At 41.0% G+C, this 18,181-nt stretch overlaps 1 protein-coding gene across 1 annotated transcript; it reads right to left on the bottom strand.

The window, feature by feature from the left end:
• Positions 1 to 800: 800 nt before the first annotated feature.
• On the bottom strand, positions 801 to 7,706 carry COMTD1 (catechol-O-methyltransferase domain containing 1; the record flags this gene model as incomplete). Its single annotated transcript, XM_080348154.1, has 7 exons — positions 801 to 1,066; positions 1,842 to 1,975; positions 3,342 to 3,396; positions 3,660 to 3,778; positions 4,619 to 4,724; positions 6,228 to 6,361; positions 7,625 to 7,706. The coding sequence occupies 7 exons, from the start codon at positions 7,704 to 7,706 to the stop codon at positions 914 to 916; spliced, it is 783 nt and encodes a 260-aa protein (XP_080204280.1). The 3' UTR covers positions 801 to 913.
• Between the last annotated feature and the right edge of the window lie 10,475 nt (positions 7,707 to 18,181).

The following is an 18,181-nucleotide window of genomic DNA, read 5'->3' as shown; positions in this document are numbered from 1 at the left end:
TGGGGCATGGAAAAGGCATCATGTTGTTACATGCTGCTTAGGGAAGGGAATCTCTGCTTGCAGTAATTATTTGAATAGCCAGTTAACAGCTACATTACCTTCTCATACAATCATCATTTTCCTTATTTAGACAAGTTCCTAGCAAGCTGCTGCTTTGGCAGGCAGGTGGGAGGGAGAGAGTAAGGAGGAAGAATTTTTTTTGTTCTTGCCCATTTGCTCTTTTTCATTCTGACTATAACAGTGCAGGTAGATTTTCACCTAGATTAAAAAAAAACCAAACAACCAACTCCTTGCACACAAAGGTTATAGGGCATGCTCTGTATTGGAAGTCCTGTTTATGCTTTTAAATGCTTTTAAAGACAAATTTTCCCCCCAGATGGTGTATATTCGCGGCTTCTTATGTAGTATCCTTCAAGGATTACTAATGACTTTCAAAATCATTAGTTTGAGAAGGCTGGCAATCTCCTTGATGTCACATACATTTCATTTAAAATCCACTATTCTATTAGGGCTTTTTACATTACTAAACTCCACTTTTCCTTTTGATGGTAGGACTGATTATTCTGCTACTCGGTAGTCTCTTTTAGGACAGAAAATGACTTAGTTGTATTGACTCACTTGGAACTTATTCTACAGAGGGAGATTTTTTCAACCACTGTCTTACAAAGACAACTTCACGTAAGTTTACTTACTTTATTACAATTAAAATAAGAAACCATAGCCGATCGCAAAACAAGTGTCTCTTCTCAACTTAGCCATCCTTAGGATCCTGCTGCTCCTAAAGTCTACTTCCCCAGGCTATCCTATCCAGTGGAGATATAGGTTAAATAACCATTTTTGATACTGCTCTGCTTGCATTTTTCCTGATGATTTGATACTGCTTCTTGTTTCCCATCTGCTGGGCTTCCTCCAGTTACAACTTGAATGCTAATGTGACTCCATCTCCCATTGGCAGCATGCTGATATTGACTCGTGCATCTCTGAGAAGCTTCTCATTGAGGTGGTGGATGCTCTGGGTTGCCAAGTCATCCTTTCTTGGTTTTAGCACCTTTCCACCCCAAAGGACCTATTGAAAAAAGAAATGTCATGCACCTCATTTGTTCTGATATGTTCCTTGGACCACAAATGAAGCTTTGGAAAGGTCCTGCATATTTTCTAGAAATCAATATTACACGTTGTATTTCAGATTTCCAGTGGTATCTGACGTGGAGCTCTCATAAGCAAGTGGGGTTGGGAGTCCACAGAATTGGCTGATTGTACTTCTACTGCAAATTAGAAGCCAAAAGAAATAAATTAAAACCCCATAATTAAACATAGGCATTTTTAAAAGCTCCAGTTCAGCTGCCACCATAGCCCTGAAGGAACCTGAAGTTTAACATTGTTCTTTGCTTCTAGTGAAAGTTACAAATTAGTAACTTATTAGTAGTTACTGATTACAAGTGCTACCTATGATCTTGCATAAGTACTGTACATAGTATAATAGAAAATGCACTGCAAGACAAATCAGAATACTATAGAGCATTTTCTGTAATTAATTACAAAAAAATTTGATAAGTTTGTTATCACAGGCCATTTATGTAACATAAATTTAACACATAACTTCTTACTTCTGTAGGTTTTTACTCTTTGCTTATATTAGAGTTCCATATAGCTTACTTTAGAAATTTATGCTGAATTATAAAAGACCCCTTTGTATAACATGGAACAAACAAGTTGCAACGGGCAACTGAGTTGCAGGTCAGAAATGACGTTACTAGTATCCCGCTGTGACTTTTTTTTCCTTTCCCAGAGGCAAAAGCAGTAACTCCCTGTGCAACTACCACTACAACCGCAGTACTTACATTATCAATAGCTATTATTCCCCCTTTCTTTATGAGGCGCAAACATTTTTCATAGTATTCATTGCAGCTTTCTTTATCCGCATCAATGAAAGCAAAATCAAAGGTTTCTGATTCTCCACTGGCCAACAGTTCATCTAGATGAGCAACAAAGTGAGTCGTTATACCCTGGTTAATACTGTGTAGGAGTCCATTTGTGTCAAAGTTCTAATTAAATAGTGGTTTTGGTGCCTGGATCGGGCAGCCTATTCCTCTACAGCTAATTACTAGAAAAGCTTATCCCACAGAAACCAGTCTAGGCACAATGTATGCTATAAAACACTTGGCTACTGAGTTCTGCCTTCTTGGAAGTTCATGGAGTAGTTCTAAATCTGCAGGACACAACTGGAACTACTGAAAGCTGCAGTAAAAACAAGTCAAGCCGTTTGAAACTGCACACACTCTACACCTTCAGCTAGTTTTTGAGCTGAGAACTGTTATCTTAAATGGATTAGGATTTTTCTCACATTTATGAACAGGTCCTATGTGCTAATCTCTTGTTGATAGTAGAATGCCATGATACAGGTCATGAATAAATCCTGTTGGAGATCTCCATCACAGCAAAAGATTGCTGTAAGTATTCCCTCTCTGGGGCAAGGCAAGTGTTGTTCAGATTTGAGTTCTCCTAATTGGACTTATTGACCAAGAACTACAAATCATCAGTTGTGGAGAGGCTGGCTGCTGCTTTCCTAAGGTTCTCAGCCACCTCTGTCAACAGAGGGTCTTTTTGTCTGAAGCGTTGCCTAGACAAAGCTGTCCGTCAGGCTTCAAGGACAGTGTATCCTAGCTGGCTATTGACCTTTGCTGGAAACCTTCTGACTCCTCCATTCCTAGCAAATTTCTTGCATTGTCAGAATATTTACTAATATCCCTGCTGCTCCACATCTTCTAGTTTCTTGAATGACAAAAGTAATTGCCTTTCTAATAGCCTTCCATGCTTTTGACACATGCTAAACTTGAACTTCTCTAGATACAATTCAACTCTTACAACTTAAGTTTTATATTGGCTTCTGTATTTTTCCTGCACTTCAGCCCTTTCAGAAAACTCTTTCTGCCTGTAACAAAGAAATACTGGCTTGGAATGGACAATGGATAAGAGAAATTGGGCTTTGTCTAATTAATCTGTTTTAATCAGCTTTCCTAGAAGCAGCTGACAATAGTACTTCATAGATTAAACAAGGCAACGGGCAGGACAGGTGAGTGACCAGTACAGCCCATCACACAGGACATCCTGCTAGCATGTAGGAAAACTGGGAATTTAGGTGAAGTTTTCTGTTTGTTTTTTTTTTTTTTCCTCTTATATTAAAAAAAAACAAACAACAAACCAAACCACACACACACAAATCAAACTGTCTCGCTCTTAGCAAAGGGATTGCATCCACAAGCATATTTGGTCTTGGATTTCACTGGCATTATATCCATCTTCTATTTCTAGAGAAGGGAAAAGTGGTTTAGGTTACTTACCAAGCGTTTGAATTGCTGGCTTAATTCTCAGGTCAATTTTATGCTCTACTCCTGCCTAGAGTTAAAAAGAACAAAGAATTGATGAAACTGGTTAAGAAATAACCTGTTAGTGGGATGCACTCAGGAAGTGACTAGTGTTCAGATATTTTTCCTATTATTTTTAGGTTTCAGACAACACTTATTTGTCTTTCTGAACTGAACTGTCTCAGCCTCCTTTAATGATAGGAATGCTTCTGTATATTGAAGTCTAAGATACCAAAATCCCTTGACATGCAAATGCAGCTGTCCCAAACACATAACAGAAGAGATGCTACCTACCTCTTTCCACAGTGGCCTCCCAATTTTGACATAGTCCTCATTTATATCACAGGCAATAACTCTGCCATTATCTGGCAGGACAAGTGCCATATTCAAGGTATTATAACCTGTGAAAACACCTAGGAAAATCATAAGAGTCATTAACACTTACCATATTGTGGGGGGGAAAAAAAAAAGATAGTGAGGTACAGGCTTCCCTTCTGGAATAAGAACCCCAAAGGAGTAGAGGATGGCAATTTGGTAATGGACACAAAAGCTTTTCCCTACCATTTTAATGTAATAGTAGCCTGGGAGAATTTTTCCTTTTTTTTTTTTTTTTTTAATCTTTTAGCAAAGCTTAATATTGCCTTTTCCCAAGTCTTACGGATGCACAGATGGAGTTTGGTCCTGCATCTCTGAGGAACACCCTTATTTAAAAGCGGAGCTAAATCCTGAGCCAAAGGGACCAGACCAGCAGCAAAATACACCATAACAAGGGCATCAAAACAGCCAGGCCAAGAATGAAGGCAGTGGGAACCCATTCCTGGATGCTCAGCATCCGTCTGGCTTTGGGACATCCTGCTAAAACAGGTGCATCAGGGAAAGTGAACTGGATGCAGGGCCTGTGCAGCAGAACATTTCCTTCTGGCAATAAACTGATACAGGAAGGAAAGAATACACCCTGCCCTGCAATTGCTGTCTGACATTGGAGGCCCAAGTGATCTGTTGAGCTTACTTTTTCAGATTGTCTCTAAGTAAATGAGACAGACCTATCAGAGTTATTAAAAGCACATATAGACAAAGAGGCAAGTAAGTGCAGATCTGACGCTACTTTTCACACTTGCAGTTTGCCCACCTCTTTGCTGAGACAGAGATGCAGTGTCTTACTATGTTTAGATAACTTATGTAAACATGACTATTTGGAAAAGCATAGCCAGCAGCTTTATTCTACTAGAGAGAGGACAAAGTGACACTCTTACCTATTTCAATAACTTTCTTGGCTTTAATGAGTTTGACCAAATTTGCCATAAGCTGAGCCTGGTCACAGGACACCATCATTCTACCCCAGGGATGATCAGCGGTAAGCTAGAAAGGAAAAAAAACAAATAACACATCACAACAAACAAACCGTAAAGCTTCCGAAACAATATCCTAGCGAAAAAACCCAGAGAAACCCCAGGAAAAACAGATACTCCTACCTTTCTCACTTTAGATAGCTTTGTGCTCCACCTATGAGCCAGAAATTGGTTTGAATTTAACAGTAACTAAGGAGGGTGGGGAGTGTGTCTTAAGCATAGGCTAATCATTCAGAGCAATAATATGCCTCAAAGTTGCCATGGCTGTGGCAAATTCAGCAACAGTTATAACTGATGAAGAATCATAAAGGAATCTTGACTGTGAAAGGCCTTTATTTCTGTGTATTTACATAAATAGATGCACTTTTTTTTTTTTTTTTTAAATTATAACCTTTGTACTTATGCCCTTATGCCCTTACTTATGCCCTTACCCCCAAGACAGGTAGGATGTTTTTATGAACGGCTAGGTTAAATTCTGTTATCAAAGGTGAGACCATGTTCTGACCGCACAGTGCAGAGCCAGAGCAGCTGTGCCAGTGCTGGGGGGAGGGCCCCTGGTTCTGAGGGGGGCAGCAGGAAAAGAAGGGCTGTACCCAGTGGAGGGGACACTCCTCCTGTTTTCTTTCTTCCTCTAGGCCTCATCCCAATTAACCAGCTCCAGTACTTTACATTAAATTGCTTTTATACAGGGGTAATTTGTCTCACTTGAAATGACTCAGTCCTAAGTGAGGTCTATTCTGAGCTCTGACATTGGAGCCTGCTGGAGAACATCACTTCTTTAAGCTACAGTTTCCTTGAACACCAAATCAAACGAATAAAATTAATCTGTTACAGTTAAAATCAAGTGCAGCCCAAACACATGAGCTTAGAAGCCATGTCTAAGAAGTCATGTCTAAAACATATGCCAGTACTATTAAATACTCATTTAGGTAGCCATGAACATTGAAGAGTCTGGGTACTACTAGTTTAAAAAGAAAATATCGTGTGTGTTTTACAGTTTAATAGATGGGACAATTTTGCACTGCTTCTCCTATTTAGGAAGTGTATCCAACGGAAGTGCATTTGACCAGGATTTCTTCTGGACCAGATATCATCAATAAATATAAATATGTCTCTAAGGACTGGAAGTCCCAGAAAGCACAAGGAGTAAGGAAAAGAAGAAGATTCAAGCCATCTTTCCATGTACATCAAATAATGGTCTTCAGCAGTAAGTAAGATTTTGGTCTCTTCCTCAAGGTTCTGGATTATAAAACTAGCAGACTAACCCTAAGGGGCTGGGCTATTTAGGTATATCTACAAGGAATAGTCAGCTGTACAATTGAGGATGCCATTAGTGCTTCCTGAATGACCTACTAGTTTTGTATACTACCACCTATAAATCCAGGGGTATGCAAGGAAGATGGAGGAAGACTATCACAAAGAGTCTAGCAGTTCAGGACGAGGCGTGGGCAATACAGAAAGGGCCTAGTGGAGCTCTGAACAGAAAATCTGTATTGAGGGATAAGATACTGACCAGTCGGAGCTTCTTTAGAATTGGGTGTTCCCGCAAAGAGTGATCCAGTATGTATTGCCAGAGAGGACTGCTTTTCCCAATAATGCTCTTGGATGATTTAGGTGTTCCAAAAACTAAAGAAGGGTATCTTTTACCTACCAAAAAACCAAAAAAAACCCTTTTATCTTTGTTAGTTATTGCCTGCTTAAATAAAGGAAGCACTTAAGTATTACTAAAGGTTAGAGCATTCTTTGCTCTGAAAAATCCAGTGAAAAAGGAAAATGCAATGTAGAAGGACAGCTGAGTGGACTCATTTTACTGTTAAGATGTCCAGCCTCAAGTCTGCAAAGGGTGAAAGGGAAAGGCTTCGGTACTGTGCTGTTCAGCAGCTTATGTGAACATTAGAAACTCATATTCTTACAGGACAAGTAACCACATCAAAACTCTAAGGGCAAGTGTAAGGAGAAAAGCATGAATGAGGCACACTATTTTCTTCACATGGATAGAGGTGGCTGGTCTTTAGGGCTGTCAGCTGATGCATCTTCTCAAGGCCTGTGTTCTCCTAATGACAGTGTTCTGCCCTCTAGCCATGGGAAATCCGGCATTGCTCAATGCTTGGTTTAACATAAAACTAGGGTGCAAAAAAAAAAAAAGCAAATTCTGAAATCTTAAGTTTAGGAACTGTTGTTTATCTACTTAAACAGAGAACTGATCTCAGCTTTGATGCCTAATGCTTCTTTCACGAAATGGAGCAATTACTTTAAAGAAATAACAACAACAAAAATATCCGTTCCCCATCTCTTGATAGTTGTTTGCTACTGAAGAATACTTATTTCGAGGTTTTGATTTATTTTCTGTTAATTGCTCTGTTTTACAGTCGATCACACGGAGGTGTAGACTATTTCAGCAACGTGCCTGAAGTCACAGGGTAAGTAAGTAAGCGGCTGTGCCCCAAACTCAGCACCAGCCTCCCGCCCCTGCCCTGCTCGCACCTCGTCTGGCCCTGAGGAACGAAAGCGAAACTATGATCAGACGAGAAAGCTGTGACCAGGACACCGCATGGCGTTTTCTGCCTGGCCACCCGGCAGGGGCCGGGTGGGGCCGTGCCTTCGCCTTTGCCGGGACCTTGGCCCCAGCCCCAGCCCCACGCTGCAGCAGCTGGATTAAAGGGAGCGGCTTGGGCTCTAAGAGCATCAGCGTATTTATCGCCGCAGCTCAGCGAAATCCCGGCCCGCAGGGCAGCCCCTCTCAGGGGAGCGCCCAAAGGATGCACCCCTGACGGCCGCTCGAAACCGGGGGTCCCCCCTGCCCCCGGGGGGCACCTGCCCGGCCACCGCGATCCCCGGCCCCTCCCACGTGGGGACAAGGGGAGGGCGCAGCCCCCAATCTCGTACGCAGGGGGCGGGGGCGCCACTTACCTGCGAGCATCCCCGTGGCAAAGGCGACCCCCAGCATCGCCGTCCCGACGGCCACTTCTTTGGGCACGCTGAAAAGGGGCATTTCGGGGCCGGGAGGGGAGCGGCGCGGCCCGGAGCGGTCACAAGCGGGTCGGACGGCGGGGCGGGGCCGGCGGCATGTGGCGGGGGGCGGGGCGGGGCGCGGTGTCCTCTTGGAGCCGGCGCCTCGGTGGATTTTCGTGTCCCGAGGTGCCCGATGCTGGGCTGGCGGGCGGGGCCATCCGGTGGGAGTGACGTGCTCCCGTAGCAGTGTGCAAGGTGACAAAACCAGCACCTGCGGGTTGTGCCGCAGCCTCCTCAGAGGCTGGTTTTGGTATGCTTTCCCTGCAGTCTTCGTTTCAAAATATGCAAGAGTGTTGTGTGAGCTGGCAATGGGCTCTGACAGAGAAGGTTTTCACAGATATGTCTTTGTGAGGGGCTTGGTCCTCCAACTAGACCAGGGAACGTGCTCTCTTATTCCCCTAGCACAGATGGCTTTTGCAGCTGAGGTGCAAGCAGGTTCTTTATCAAAAAGCATGTAAGATTGTGGGACAGCAGTCCTGTGACCAAAAGAACGGCGAGTTTCCAGGTGAAAGAGATCAGGGAAGATCCTCCACGAGAGGGGGAACGGGACCTGGTTTGCTCTGCCGCTGTTTCAGCTGCCTTCTGCAGCACTTTCCAGGCGAGATGAAGCAATGCCTGTGCCACTGTTTGACAGCCTGGTTGTTTAGGGATCTTCTCCCTGGCCCGATCTGTCGCTGAGGGAATTGGTATAAACCAACAGTGACAGTGCCATAATATTTTCTTAGAAATCGGGCTAAAAAAATATTTTCTGTGCTTTTGTTTTAATACAACAGATAACATGCTGAAAGGAGCCTGCAGTGCCCTCTAGAGAAGGGCTGGGGGTTTGGTTTTCGTTCCTGAAGGATTTTGCAAAACTCAAGCAAGAAGTGAGGATCTATCAGTTTGCCCTTCTACAGAAAATGAGTAGCAACGTGGCACACAGACCAGGAATATGAAGGTGTGGACTGGGTTGCAAGTTGTCCTCAACAGAAGTAGGATGAGAGCAGGTAAAACTTCCCTTTTGGCACATAGGTAATCTCTAGAAAGCCAGATTAATTGTGTGCCAGTAGGTTAGGATGATAACTTTTCAACCATGTCCCTATGCTAGCAAAACTGTCTAGTGTCGATGCAGTTAGCAGAAAAATATTCTTTTGTAAATACATCTTAAGTGCAGGATTAAGCGTATCACCAGGGCATTTATGGGAAATGGGTTTGCCTCTCACTGCATTTTTATAACGTGCTAGACCTTATTTAGAAAGACTTGAGCTCAGAGCTCTTGTACTTCTTTTGCAGCAGCTAATCATGTCAAGCACTAAGGAGTCTGCTGTGCTTTCTGACCTGCAGAACAAAGAAAGACATCTGACATCTGCTCTGTCTTGGCAGATAAAATATCTTTCAGTTTACTTTCAAAATTTGTTTGATTTTGAATGCTGTGAGTGTTGGTTGGTTTGTTTGTTTGTTTGTTTTTCCTTCCCTGTTCAGTATCTCATCACTTTCTCTGTGTACATTTTGATTTTGTAAATAAAAGCATTCCATCCCATCTTTCAGAAGACGAGTTATTAGGAAGCTCTGGAATGTGTCAGTTTTAGGCCAAAGAGAACGGTAAGAGACAACAAACTCTTCTAGCGGCCATAAATCAGATTTGTGACTGTGCAGCCCCATCTAGTGATTACTCTCTACAACTGCAGCAGAAGCGCGAGAACTGTGGGATATGTTGTCTTTTTCATGAAACACTCTGTATTTGTAGGTTTCCAATATTGTGCTGGCCTCTCTCTACTCGACCAGCTGCCTCACTTGAAACTCTCTGGAAACTTAAAGTTTCTGAAATCTCCAAGAGAACTGGTGAACAGAATTACTAACACACTTAAACATGCGTATGGAAACTTTTTTCCCCGAGTTCTTACGCAGTAACAGCTTACCTGTGGTGGCAGTATCAGAAGGTATTTTTACCATGTTGGTGTATTAAACAATATACTGTTTCCTCTAGATAAGGAAGCTGATTTACAGATATCTGGGTGTTGGCCTATATGACCTTTGAAGGTCACTTTCAACCAAAACTATTCTATGATTCTAAGATAAAACACTTTCTTAGAGTGGCAAAAGAATTGAAGTCTTCCAACTAAATAGAAAGGAGCTGGCTGCTTTTCTTCGAGCGATTGCATTTTTCATTTTACATAGCTCTGTGATATATTACTGCACAGGAAACTTTGATTAGTCAGATGAATTAGACACATGCTTTCAGGATGCTGTGGTTACTTGAGCATTTAAACATTTTGGTTGTTTTCTGACTACTACTTGTGCTGAGTAAGGTGAAGGATACCTAGAGATAAAAACGCTGTGTGACGTGGGCTGGGATACAAACCCCACTGCTTCCTATACCTGTAAGGTCAATGCAGTTGCACAGCTTTTGTGGGAGATGAGAATTGTTCCCAGTGTCATAGTCAGCAGGCATATTTACTGTGCCTGAAAGTGCCTTCTCCCTGTAGCTGCGCTCCTGAAAGGGCAGGAGGGTTTGGGCAGCATCTTCAGACTGGAGACAGAATGTGGTCACATTCGTGAAATATAAGGAGTAGGACAGACCAGACTCAGACTGGCTAGTCAGTGGCTGACCTTAGGGTGTGTGAATCCTCACTTTGTTCATATTGATCACCTATCTATGGCTTCATAGTCATTGTGTGATTGATGTCTGCAATATTCTGTACTTCTACTGAAACCTTCCTTTCAGAAGTGTTTTTTGTGTGTGGGAATGTTGCACACTGTTCACCTTGATGTCATCTATCTGTGTAGACTTATAATAGAAATGGGACTGGCAAAGCATTAAACTACTGGTAAAGCTGTCATCTCACTTCTGGGTTTCCATCTTTCATTCACAACTATTTTTGGATAGACCAGTAGTGCCTGGGAACTGAGGCACCAGTGTAAAATCCTAAATGACTTGCCATGAGTTTAATAAGCTGTTCCCTTCCATGATCCTCATACTTGATTTTTCTTTTATTTTGTTGTTTTATTTTCCTTCCCCTCTTCTCTCTTCCGTGTATCAGCTACCTGAGCCCAGCTGTGTGTTCTGGCAGGCTTTGCTTTCTAGGACACTGATGGTGTTCTGTGGTCTGCTCCATGCTGGTGTTAAAGAGTAATACATAACCACGTTCATGATCTTACTGCTGCACTATAAAGAAGTAAAATCTGTGGGTAGCTCAGCCCCTGCCCAGTGTGGACAGCCAGGGGTTGTCCACACTGTGAGTGAAAACCTACCTGCAATATATGCACTAATCGTTGCTGCTGATACAGTTTTACCAGACCTATTGGCAACATGTGCACTAAGCCCTGGTGGCAGCTAGAATGGTTTTACTATATTGAGGTGAGTATAGATGGCTCTTTGGAAAATCATATTCACTCTGTGGTGGAAAATCATTGTACACAGCAGATACCTTTAAGGAACTGTGTATAGGCATGTTGAACAATAGCACAACTCACTGGAAATAACCCCTATACATTTGTTGGAACTATATTGGTCTATGGCATTGGAAAGAATTCAGTGGAGTTTTATGTTGTCTGCTTCGGTCAGGCTGCAATGTTGCTGGTGTGGCTCCAAATATAATTAAAATGGTGCTTGCTTCAAATCTTGGATACCCACATGTTGCTCTCGTCTCTTTACAATGAGGACAGCAGTCACACAGCTCTCTAAAACATGGCAGCATTTGCATAAAATGTTGAGAAGCAAGTGTAAATATTGCATGTATTTCATTCAGTGAATAAAGCAGAAATGTGTTTGGAGCTTATGTACAGCTGAAAGAAGAGCAGATAGTGGTCTTTTCCCCCAAAGGCTCACAATATGAATGTAAAAAAATGGTAATGGGCAGGAAGTGCAAGAAGGAGTTAGATTGCATTGATTGGTATGCTTGGCAGTAGCCTGATTTTCAAGTTTCTCAGGAGAAATCAGAACAGACAAGTTTTAAGGAGAATTCAGAAGGAGTGAAAAAGAGATTTGGAGTTGTTTACAAGGAGTTTACCTCAGATATCCGTGCACAAAGAGTAAAAGCTCAAATCTGAAGAGGAACCAAAGAAGAATGCATTAATGCATTCACATGGTCAGATTAATTGCTGAAAATGCTGATTGAGATGGCATTCTGGATGAATGGGATTTGAATGAGATTAGAGCTGGGGAAAGAAGTTGCAGTAATCAAGGTGATGAAAGCTTGAACAAAAGTTTTTAGTTATGAAGGTGAACGTACAGTAATGATCTTGGAAATATGTCAAAATCTTTCAGATTTTTTTCTGGTGTGGTTGAATATGAGGGCCTGGAGAGAAATTAGAGTTGAAAATGAAGAGTTATGAGTTGAGTGAATGCAAAACGGTAATTTTTATCTATATTGATGGAGAAGAAGGGTTGTAGAACTGAGGCTGACCTGATTTTAGCCATCCTCCGAGAGATGTTTGAAACAGATTGGGATTTTAATCTGGCTGCAAGGAGACAGAAGTGAAGAGGTAGGTCTGTAAGGTTTCTGTTTTGACATGGTGGATGAATGTGTCTACAGATGGGGCCAGTTACCCAGAAAAAAACAGGAAGCCGTGACTTCCCATACATTTTAAGCTATTCACAGAGAAATAAACTCAGCAGCATTCTAATGTATTTATTTATTTAGTTTTAGTGTTTTCATAATCACTTTGGTTAAAACTGAAACAGAATTTATTTACCATATTTATGTGTTCATTCTTCTGTCTGTTGTAGGCATCGTAGACAAAACATGTATATATTTTATAGTTTTGCACTCCACAGTGTATAACCCTTTGTAAGACCTACGTAAATCAATTGATGGTGGCCTATTTTAGAGAACTGTATATGGAATTATTATTTATTATAAATAATTAAGATTTCTTTTTTCTTCCAGTTGGTTTTGCTATTGTATTTGTCTGTTCCATCCCTGTTCTCTCTCCAGTAAAGCATACACTTAACATTTCATTTTACAGTTCTGTAATGCAGTGTTTGCCATTTATTGGCATAACCTCCTTGACCTTAGAGATATTCATTCTACATGTTTCTGTTGTAGCATTTTTTTTGCCATGAATGTTCATACATCTTCTCAACTGAAAATCTTGAGATTGTAAGAAAGGTGCAATATTTTATTTTTTTTAAATCTGTGATAAATGGAATTGTTATCCAAAATTTTCTTCTGATAGTTGAATTCAGTAATTTGAAATAAGATGAATAGATTCTCAAATACTCATAAATGCTTCTCAAGTTGTCTGGATTTTTTATCAGACAAACTGTAAGTATCAAAGCTTCCTTTAATATGATTCATTGTCCAACTGGAGGGCAATTACTAAAATGGAATGCAGACATGAACAATGACTTTAACTAAGTTGGTTCAGTTACTTTCATCCTGCTCAGCTACTCCTATCACATTCAGTCTTCTGTGGGAGCTTTTAAAGTATGGCTTTCGATAACAGCTTGTAAAGGCTGTGGTACCTTCACATCTATTTCAAGGCTAAGGTATCAACATTTCAAATGCTGCTGCTAAGAAAGCTGGTGATTCATGAGTCCATAAGCCTTAAGCCATTAAACTTGCAAACAGCGAATGGTTTAGAAACAGTTTTCAGCTAGAAGCATTTTGACATATTGGTAAATATTTTCAGGTCTTACTGACTTATAGGCCAGCATTTTGAATATATATGACTACTTCTTGCCATCTCATTACAAGACTAGGTTCAGCTTTGGACATGCAGGGTATTGTGAGGAGAGATAGCCTCTGCCAAGCAGCATAATTCCTGGTGCAAGGTGAGTTAATGGCTTCTATGAAAATATCCCACAAGTATCAAGGACTGTAAAACTCAAATCGAGCTTGACTGGGGGAGACCCTGCGAAATAGCTCATTCAGTGGCTCAGCTTGACAGATCCAATGATAGAAGCAGTTTTCCTGACAAAGAGAGTTTGTCATTGAAGGATGTGGTTTGGAGGCACATTGAATTCCTCAAAACAGGTGACAGATTATTCTGAACAATCTCCTTCCATGCTGTGGCCCAGCTCACACTTGGAACAACTGTATGGACAGCATAAGAATTTGCCACAAACATGTGAAATCATGCCAAACTATTCACTTTGGAACTTCAAATCAAGAATTCCAACTAGACTGTTTGTCAGTTGGGAAGAATAGGGAAGGGATATCTATATTTGTCAGCTGTGGTTTGCTAATATGATGCAGTTGTGAAGAAGGTGATACTGGATTTAGCAGATACATGTGGTGGAAAGCGAGCCCAATTAGCGTCATCACCTGAAACTCCATGTGTGGTGCATTACCCCCTCCAGGCTGAAAACCTGCAGGGGGGATGGCTCAGGGTTCCCAGGAAGCAGGGGAGAGTGAGAGGTGCAGGGAGCAGCATCTGACATTGCAAAGGGCTGACTGCTTGTAGAAGGAAGCAGAAGGAAGGTAGGAAGGAATTCTTTAGTTGTGTGCAATGCTCTCTCTATTGTCTTACTTGTTTGTTTTTTTTTTTAATTTGAAGTTGAAGATGCACACTTAGTAACTGCCATGAATTGAACTCACTTTTTTCTCTATATGTGTTCTGAAGATGATTGTTATATGATTTTGCTCTTTGGTATTGATAGTTTTTATTTCTTTATTGTTGTATTCCTTTGAGTTTGAATGTTAACAAAGAGCTATATAGACTTTTCTTATCTTGTTCTGGATTCATTTTATATAAACATTTTATCATTTTAATATAAACAATTGTAACATTTCTGTTAAATTTGGTAAGAAATTAAAAAACCCAAACCCTAACAGGTGAACTGTGCATTTTTCAGTACCAGTATTTTAAAGTTAGGGTTTTATTGCGTCCTTTTAGTGTTTTGAAGATCGGAAGGCTCTTCTGCTTTAATATACTTGAATCATATTTTTAATTTTAATCAAACTTTCTATCCATTTTGTTTTTAAGAAGTCCCTTTCTTTCCATTCCTTTATAGTCTGGGCTTGACTTCATAAGAATCTCTAACTGAACTGTAAACTACCTTTATAAATATCATTTTTCCTTGAAAGCTATATCTTACTGCAATGACCAAAGTTTTGTCATGTGTTAGATTAAGATGTCTGCCTAAAATCAATAATGCTGAGGTAACAACATTGGTTTCTGCTAGGCTCTCAATTACTTTCTCAGTTGTTTGTCATAGGAAGAATATATGATCAGTTGTTTCCCCTGCAGGCTATAAAACCAGCCTGTTCTCCTTTGATCACTTCTGCATACTTCACTTTTACTCCTAAGTGTAACACAGATTTTTTAGAGCCTTGGACCTGTGAAGCAGCAAAATGATTCTTCTGTAGTCCATTCCAAGGGATAATAGCCTTCCTCTATAAAGTATCATAAATATCTCTGGACAACAGTTAGTGCTTTTGGGTTACATTGCACAATTGCTATGGAATCTGTCCCTGAATTTGCCATGCTCTTTGAAGAAATGTCCAACAGAAATTTACTTCACGGTCTTTCCTTTGCACCTCACGTTCCCTGTAGTGTTTTCCACCCTGCATTCCTTGTTGCACCCCTTTTGCAGATGGTCCCTTATTGTTTGTATCTGGCTAACAAGTACAGCTGCGGAACTGCAGGTCTTTTAGCTGCCCCCTTCCCCCCGCAATATCTTTGTGTCTTTTAAGATGGTTACTGGTGCCATTTTGTTCTTGAAGTTGCTGTATTTTTCCACAGAGGGGAAACACAATCATGCTGTGCTCTTTCCTGAGAGCTTTACTTTTGTTCTCTCTTGATCTTCTTTATCTGAAATGAATTACATTGTACCTGTGTGATGTTAGTAAAGTCTCTGCCAGGCAAAGGAATACTTGAAATAGTATGGTTGCTTGTGAAAACAGCAGCAGCTGTAATGGGGCAATTGAGTCAGCAGCTGCTTTTTATTTTAGGCATTATTCCCTCAAAAAGACACAAGTGTTATTCTGAATGAGGCTTCACAGGTAACATGTAAAGTGGTGAAGGTAAATTGAAGTTTTGGTCCTATCATATCACTGAAGAGAAGCTGCTCTTACTTGCCTCTGGATTTTCATACACCTTGTGTTAAAGGGACAGAAGGTAATGATGCAGAACAGTGAACACACTATTTTATTTGGGAATTTGAAAAAAAAAAATACAGAAAGTTAGAAATTAATCTAGTCATGTTCAATCTTCCATCTAGGGAGTGTGTGTGAGAGGCTAGTCGGACTTGGTGGCCTGAACATTTGGATTTCAAGGACATGCAGAATATTTAATATTGCTGTACCCTGGCAAAGCCCTGCTGACATATTTCACAGTGCAGGGCAGCCCTGCAGTTGAAGAGCTGTTATGTTTCCTAACAGGGTATTTGTAGCATGTTGTAAACAGTAACTGTTGTGACTGAATCCTAGGCTGTGGTCCTTAAAACCTAAAGTGCTACCCAACTGGCAGAAACCTCAATGCAGTTTGCCTTTGTCTTCTGTCTAATTCATGTATGCAACAGTGGAAAATGCCAGAGTGCTTGGGAACTGGGCCAGGAGGAGGATAGGTATGCAGCTGGTCATCTGTCTCGTTGCTTTTGAGAACATAGGTAATTACTGTGTGCCATGCACCTTCCTGATGAAATGCCTTTTGGAAAATCAAAGCTGTTTGTCTGGTTCCAAGGCAGAGACAGTCTCTCTGACCAAATGGGGTTTAGTAACTCTTCTAGCCTAGCTGCAGTGTATTTCATGCCCTGTTTAGCTACCTGATGTTTATGCACCCATGGACTTGTTGCATACCTAAAATAAGGCATTAAATGGGGACGCGGTGTTTATTGTGCAATCAGCTCTAACTTAAAAAGGGTAAGTGGCATAATGAACTCAGTGTCATGTGTCCCGTCACAATCCTACGAAACATGAGGCTCACCACTCCTTCTCAATTCTGTACATTTTCCGTGGGTTTCTGTATTGGCTTGTCCTTAGAAATGGTAGTAGGTCTTCTGGTGCTAAAATAAACTTGTGGACCTAAATATTCACTGTGTTTGAAAGCCTGGCTCTAGTCTGTTGGATCAGACCTATTTCCTGTCTTAAAGCACAGAGATGACAACTGATCTGTTCCTAATGGACAGATGAAGTAAAATAAAAGAAAAACAAAAGAAGTGATCTGGATGCTTTGAAATATTTTTTTTTCTTCTGAGGCTACACATGTAAAGCAAAGAAGCAAGCTACAAGGCTATAAGGTGTGCAGGTGTTGGAGGACCGCTCTTGATGCCACACAGCCTGATAGATTGTAGGAATCCAGCAGTACCTTGTGAGCTTTGGTTACACTTTGAGGATGCCAAGAGCTTCTCTTGGTCATTAATTCACATAAAACATTTGACTAAACGCATGTTGGATGTTTCCAAGTCTGTGGCAAAGACTACGGCTTGCTGGTGTTGTAGGATGATGCCATATATTCTGTATTGTTCTCTAAAGTGTATCAAACTCATGCAGTTGCACTCCTTTCTAGTGCTTGGTAGTTGTACAGCAAGTCATCCTTCGCTTCTTTTTTCCTCAGGGTAATGCATTTTTAGAGCCTTGAATTCATGAGGAAGTAAAATGATTCTTTGCGAGTCCTTTCTAAGGGACAGTATTTCTCCAGGTGAAGCACTACAAGTACCCCCAGCACAAACTAGAACCTAAGCAATACAAATAGTAACAGTAGGAAGACTGAAGTGAAAAATCCTGCTGCCATTATAGAAGAATTTAATTGTTACGTCAGTGCACAGCACTGACATTGTTCAGTTCCTCCTAGATGCCTGTAAAAGTGAAATGTTAACTTTAATCATTAGCTGGTTACAGCTGTGTGCACATGATCTGTTGGTTGTAGGAGTTACTTCTCCTTTCCTCATCACCTCCCTTCTTTTTGAGACTGTGAAACTCATTTAGACTATGAGGCTTGCTTCCTTTTTTGTCTGTTCCCATGTAGCACAGTGGGTGGTGGACAGAAAAAATCCTGGACCTCATATGGAATGATCAGAAATTAATCATTCATGAGATGTTCTCTTGGGCAAAGAACTATTGGTTTTTCAAGCCTGCACTATGAGAGCAGATAATGAAGCAGTGAACAGTGTTTGATCCTCAGATCAAACTCTATCAGCCTAAAAATGAGGACTGGAGACTTGACTTGTTCAGGTCAAATGTAAGAAAATCTGCATGTGCAGCACAGGAAAGGGGATACTCTTGTATTTCACTCTGAGCTGAGCCCAAAGACTGTTCAGCTGTGTCAAGTAAATTGAGTTGGGAAATTGGTGTGGTACTTGTTATTTGCAGGTGTACTTCTGGTACCAACTAAGAAATTATTATTTTGTATCTTTGCTTCAACTAGAGTTTGTCTCTGAAGAAGTGCTCTGTAAACCTAAATTTAAGGGGGTTCAACTTAATATCTTTAGGAACCTGCATCAGAGCACATTGTTTAGACTCTTGTTTGTGATTGGAGGAGACAAATGGGTATTTCTGGCGGCACAGCTCATATCCAAGTAGATGTCAGAAA

Source organism: Nesoenas mayeri (genome assembly GCF_963082525.1).
Source record: "Nesoenas mayeri genome assembly, chromosome: 7".
In the NCBI taxonomy this organism is placed as follows: Eukaryota; Metazoa; Chordata; class Aves; order Columbiformes; family Columbidae; genus Nesoenas; species Nesoenas mayeri.
The sequence above is the reverse complement of the archived record's forward strand: the minus strand, read 5'-3'. Positions and strand labels throughout refer to the sequence as shown.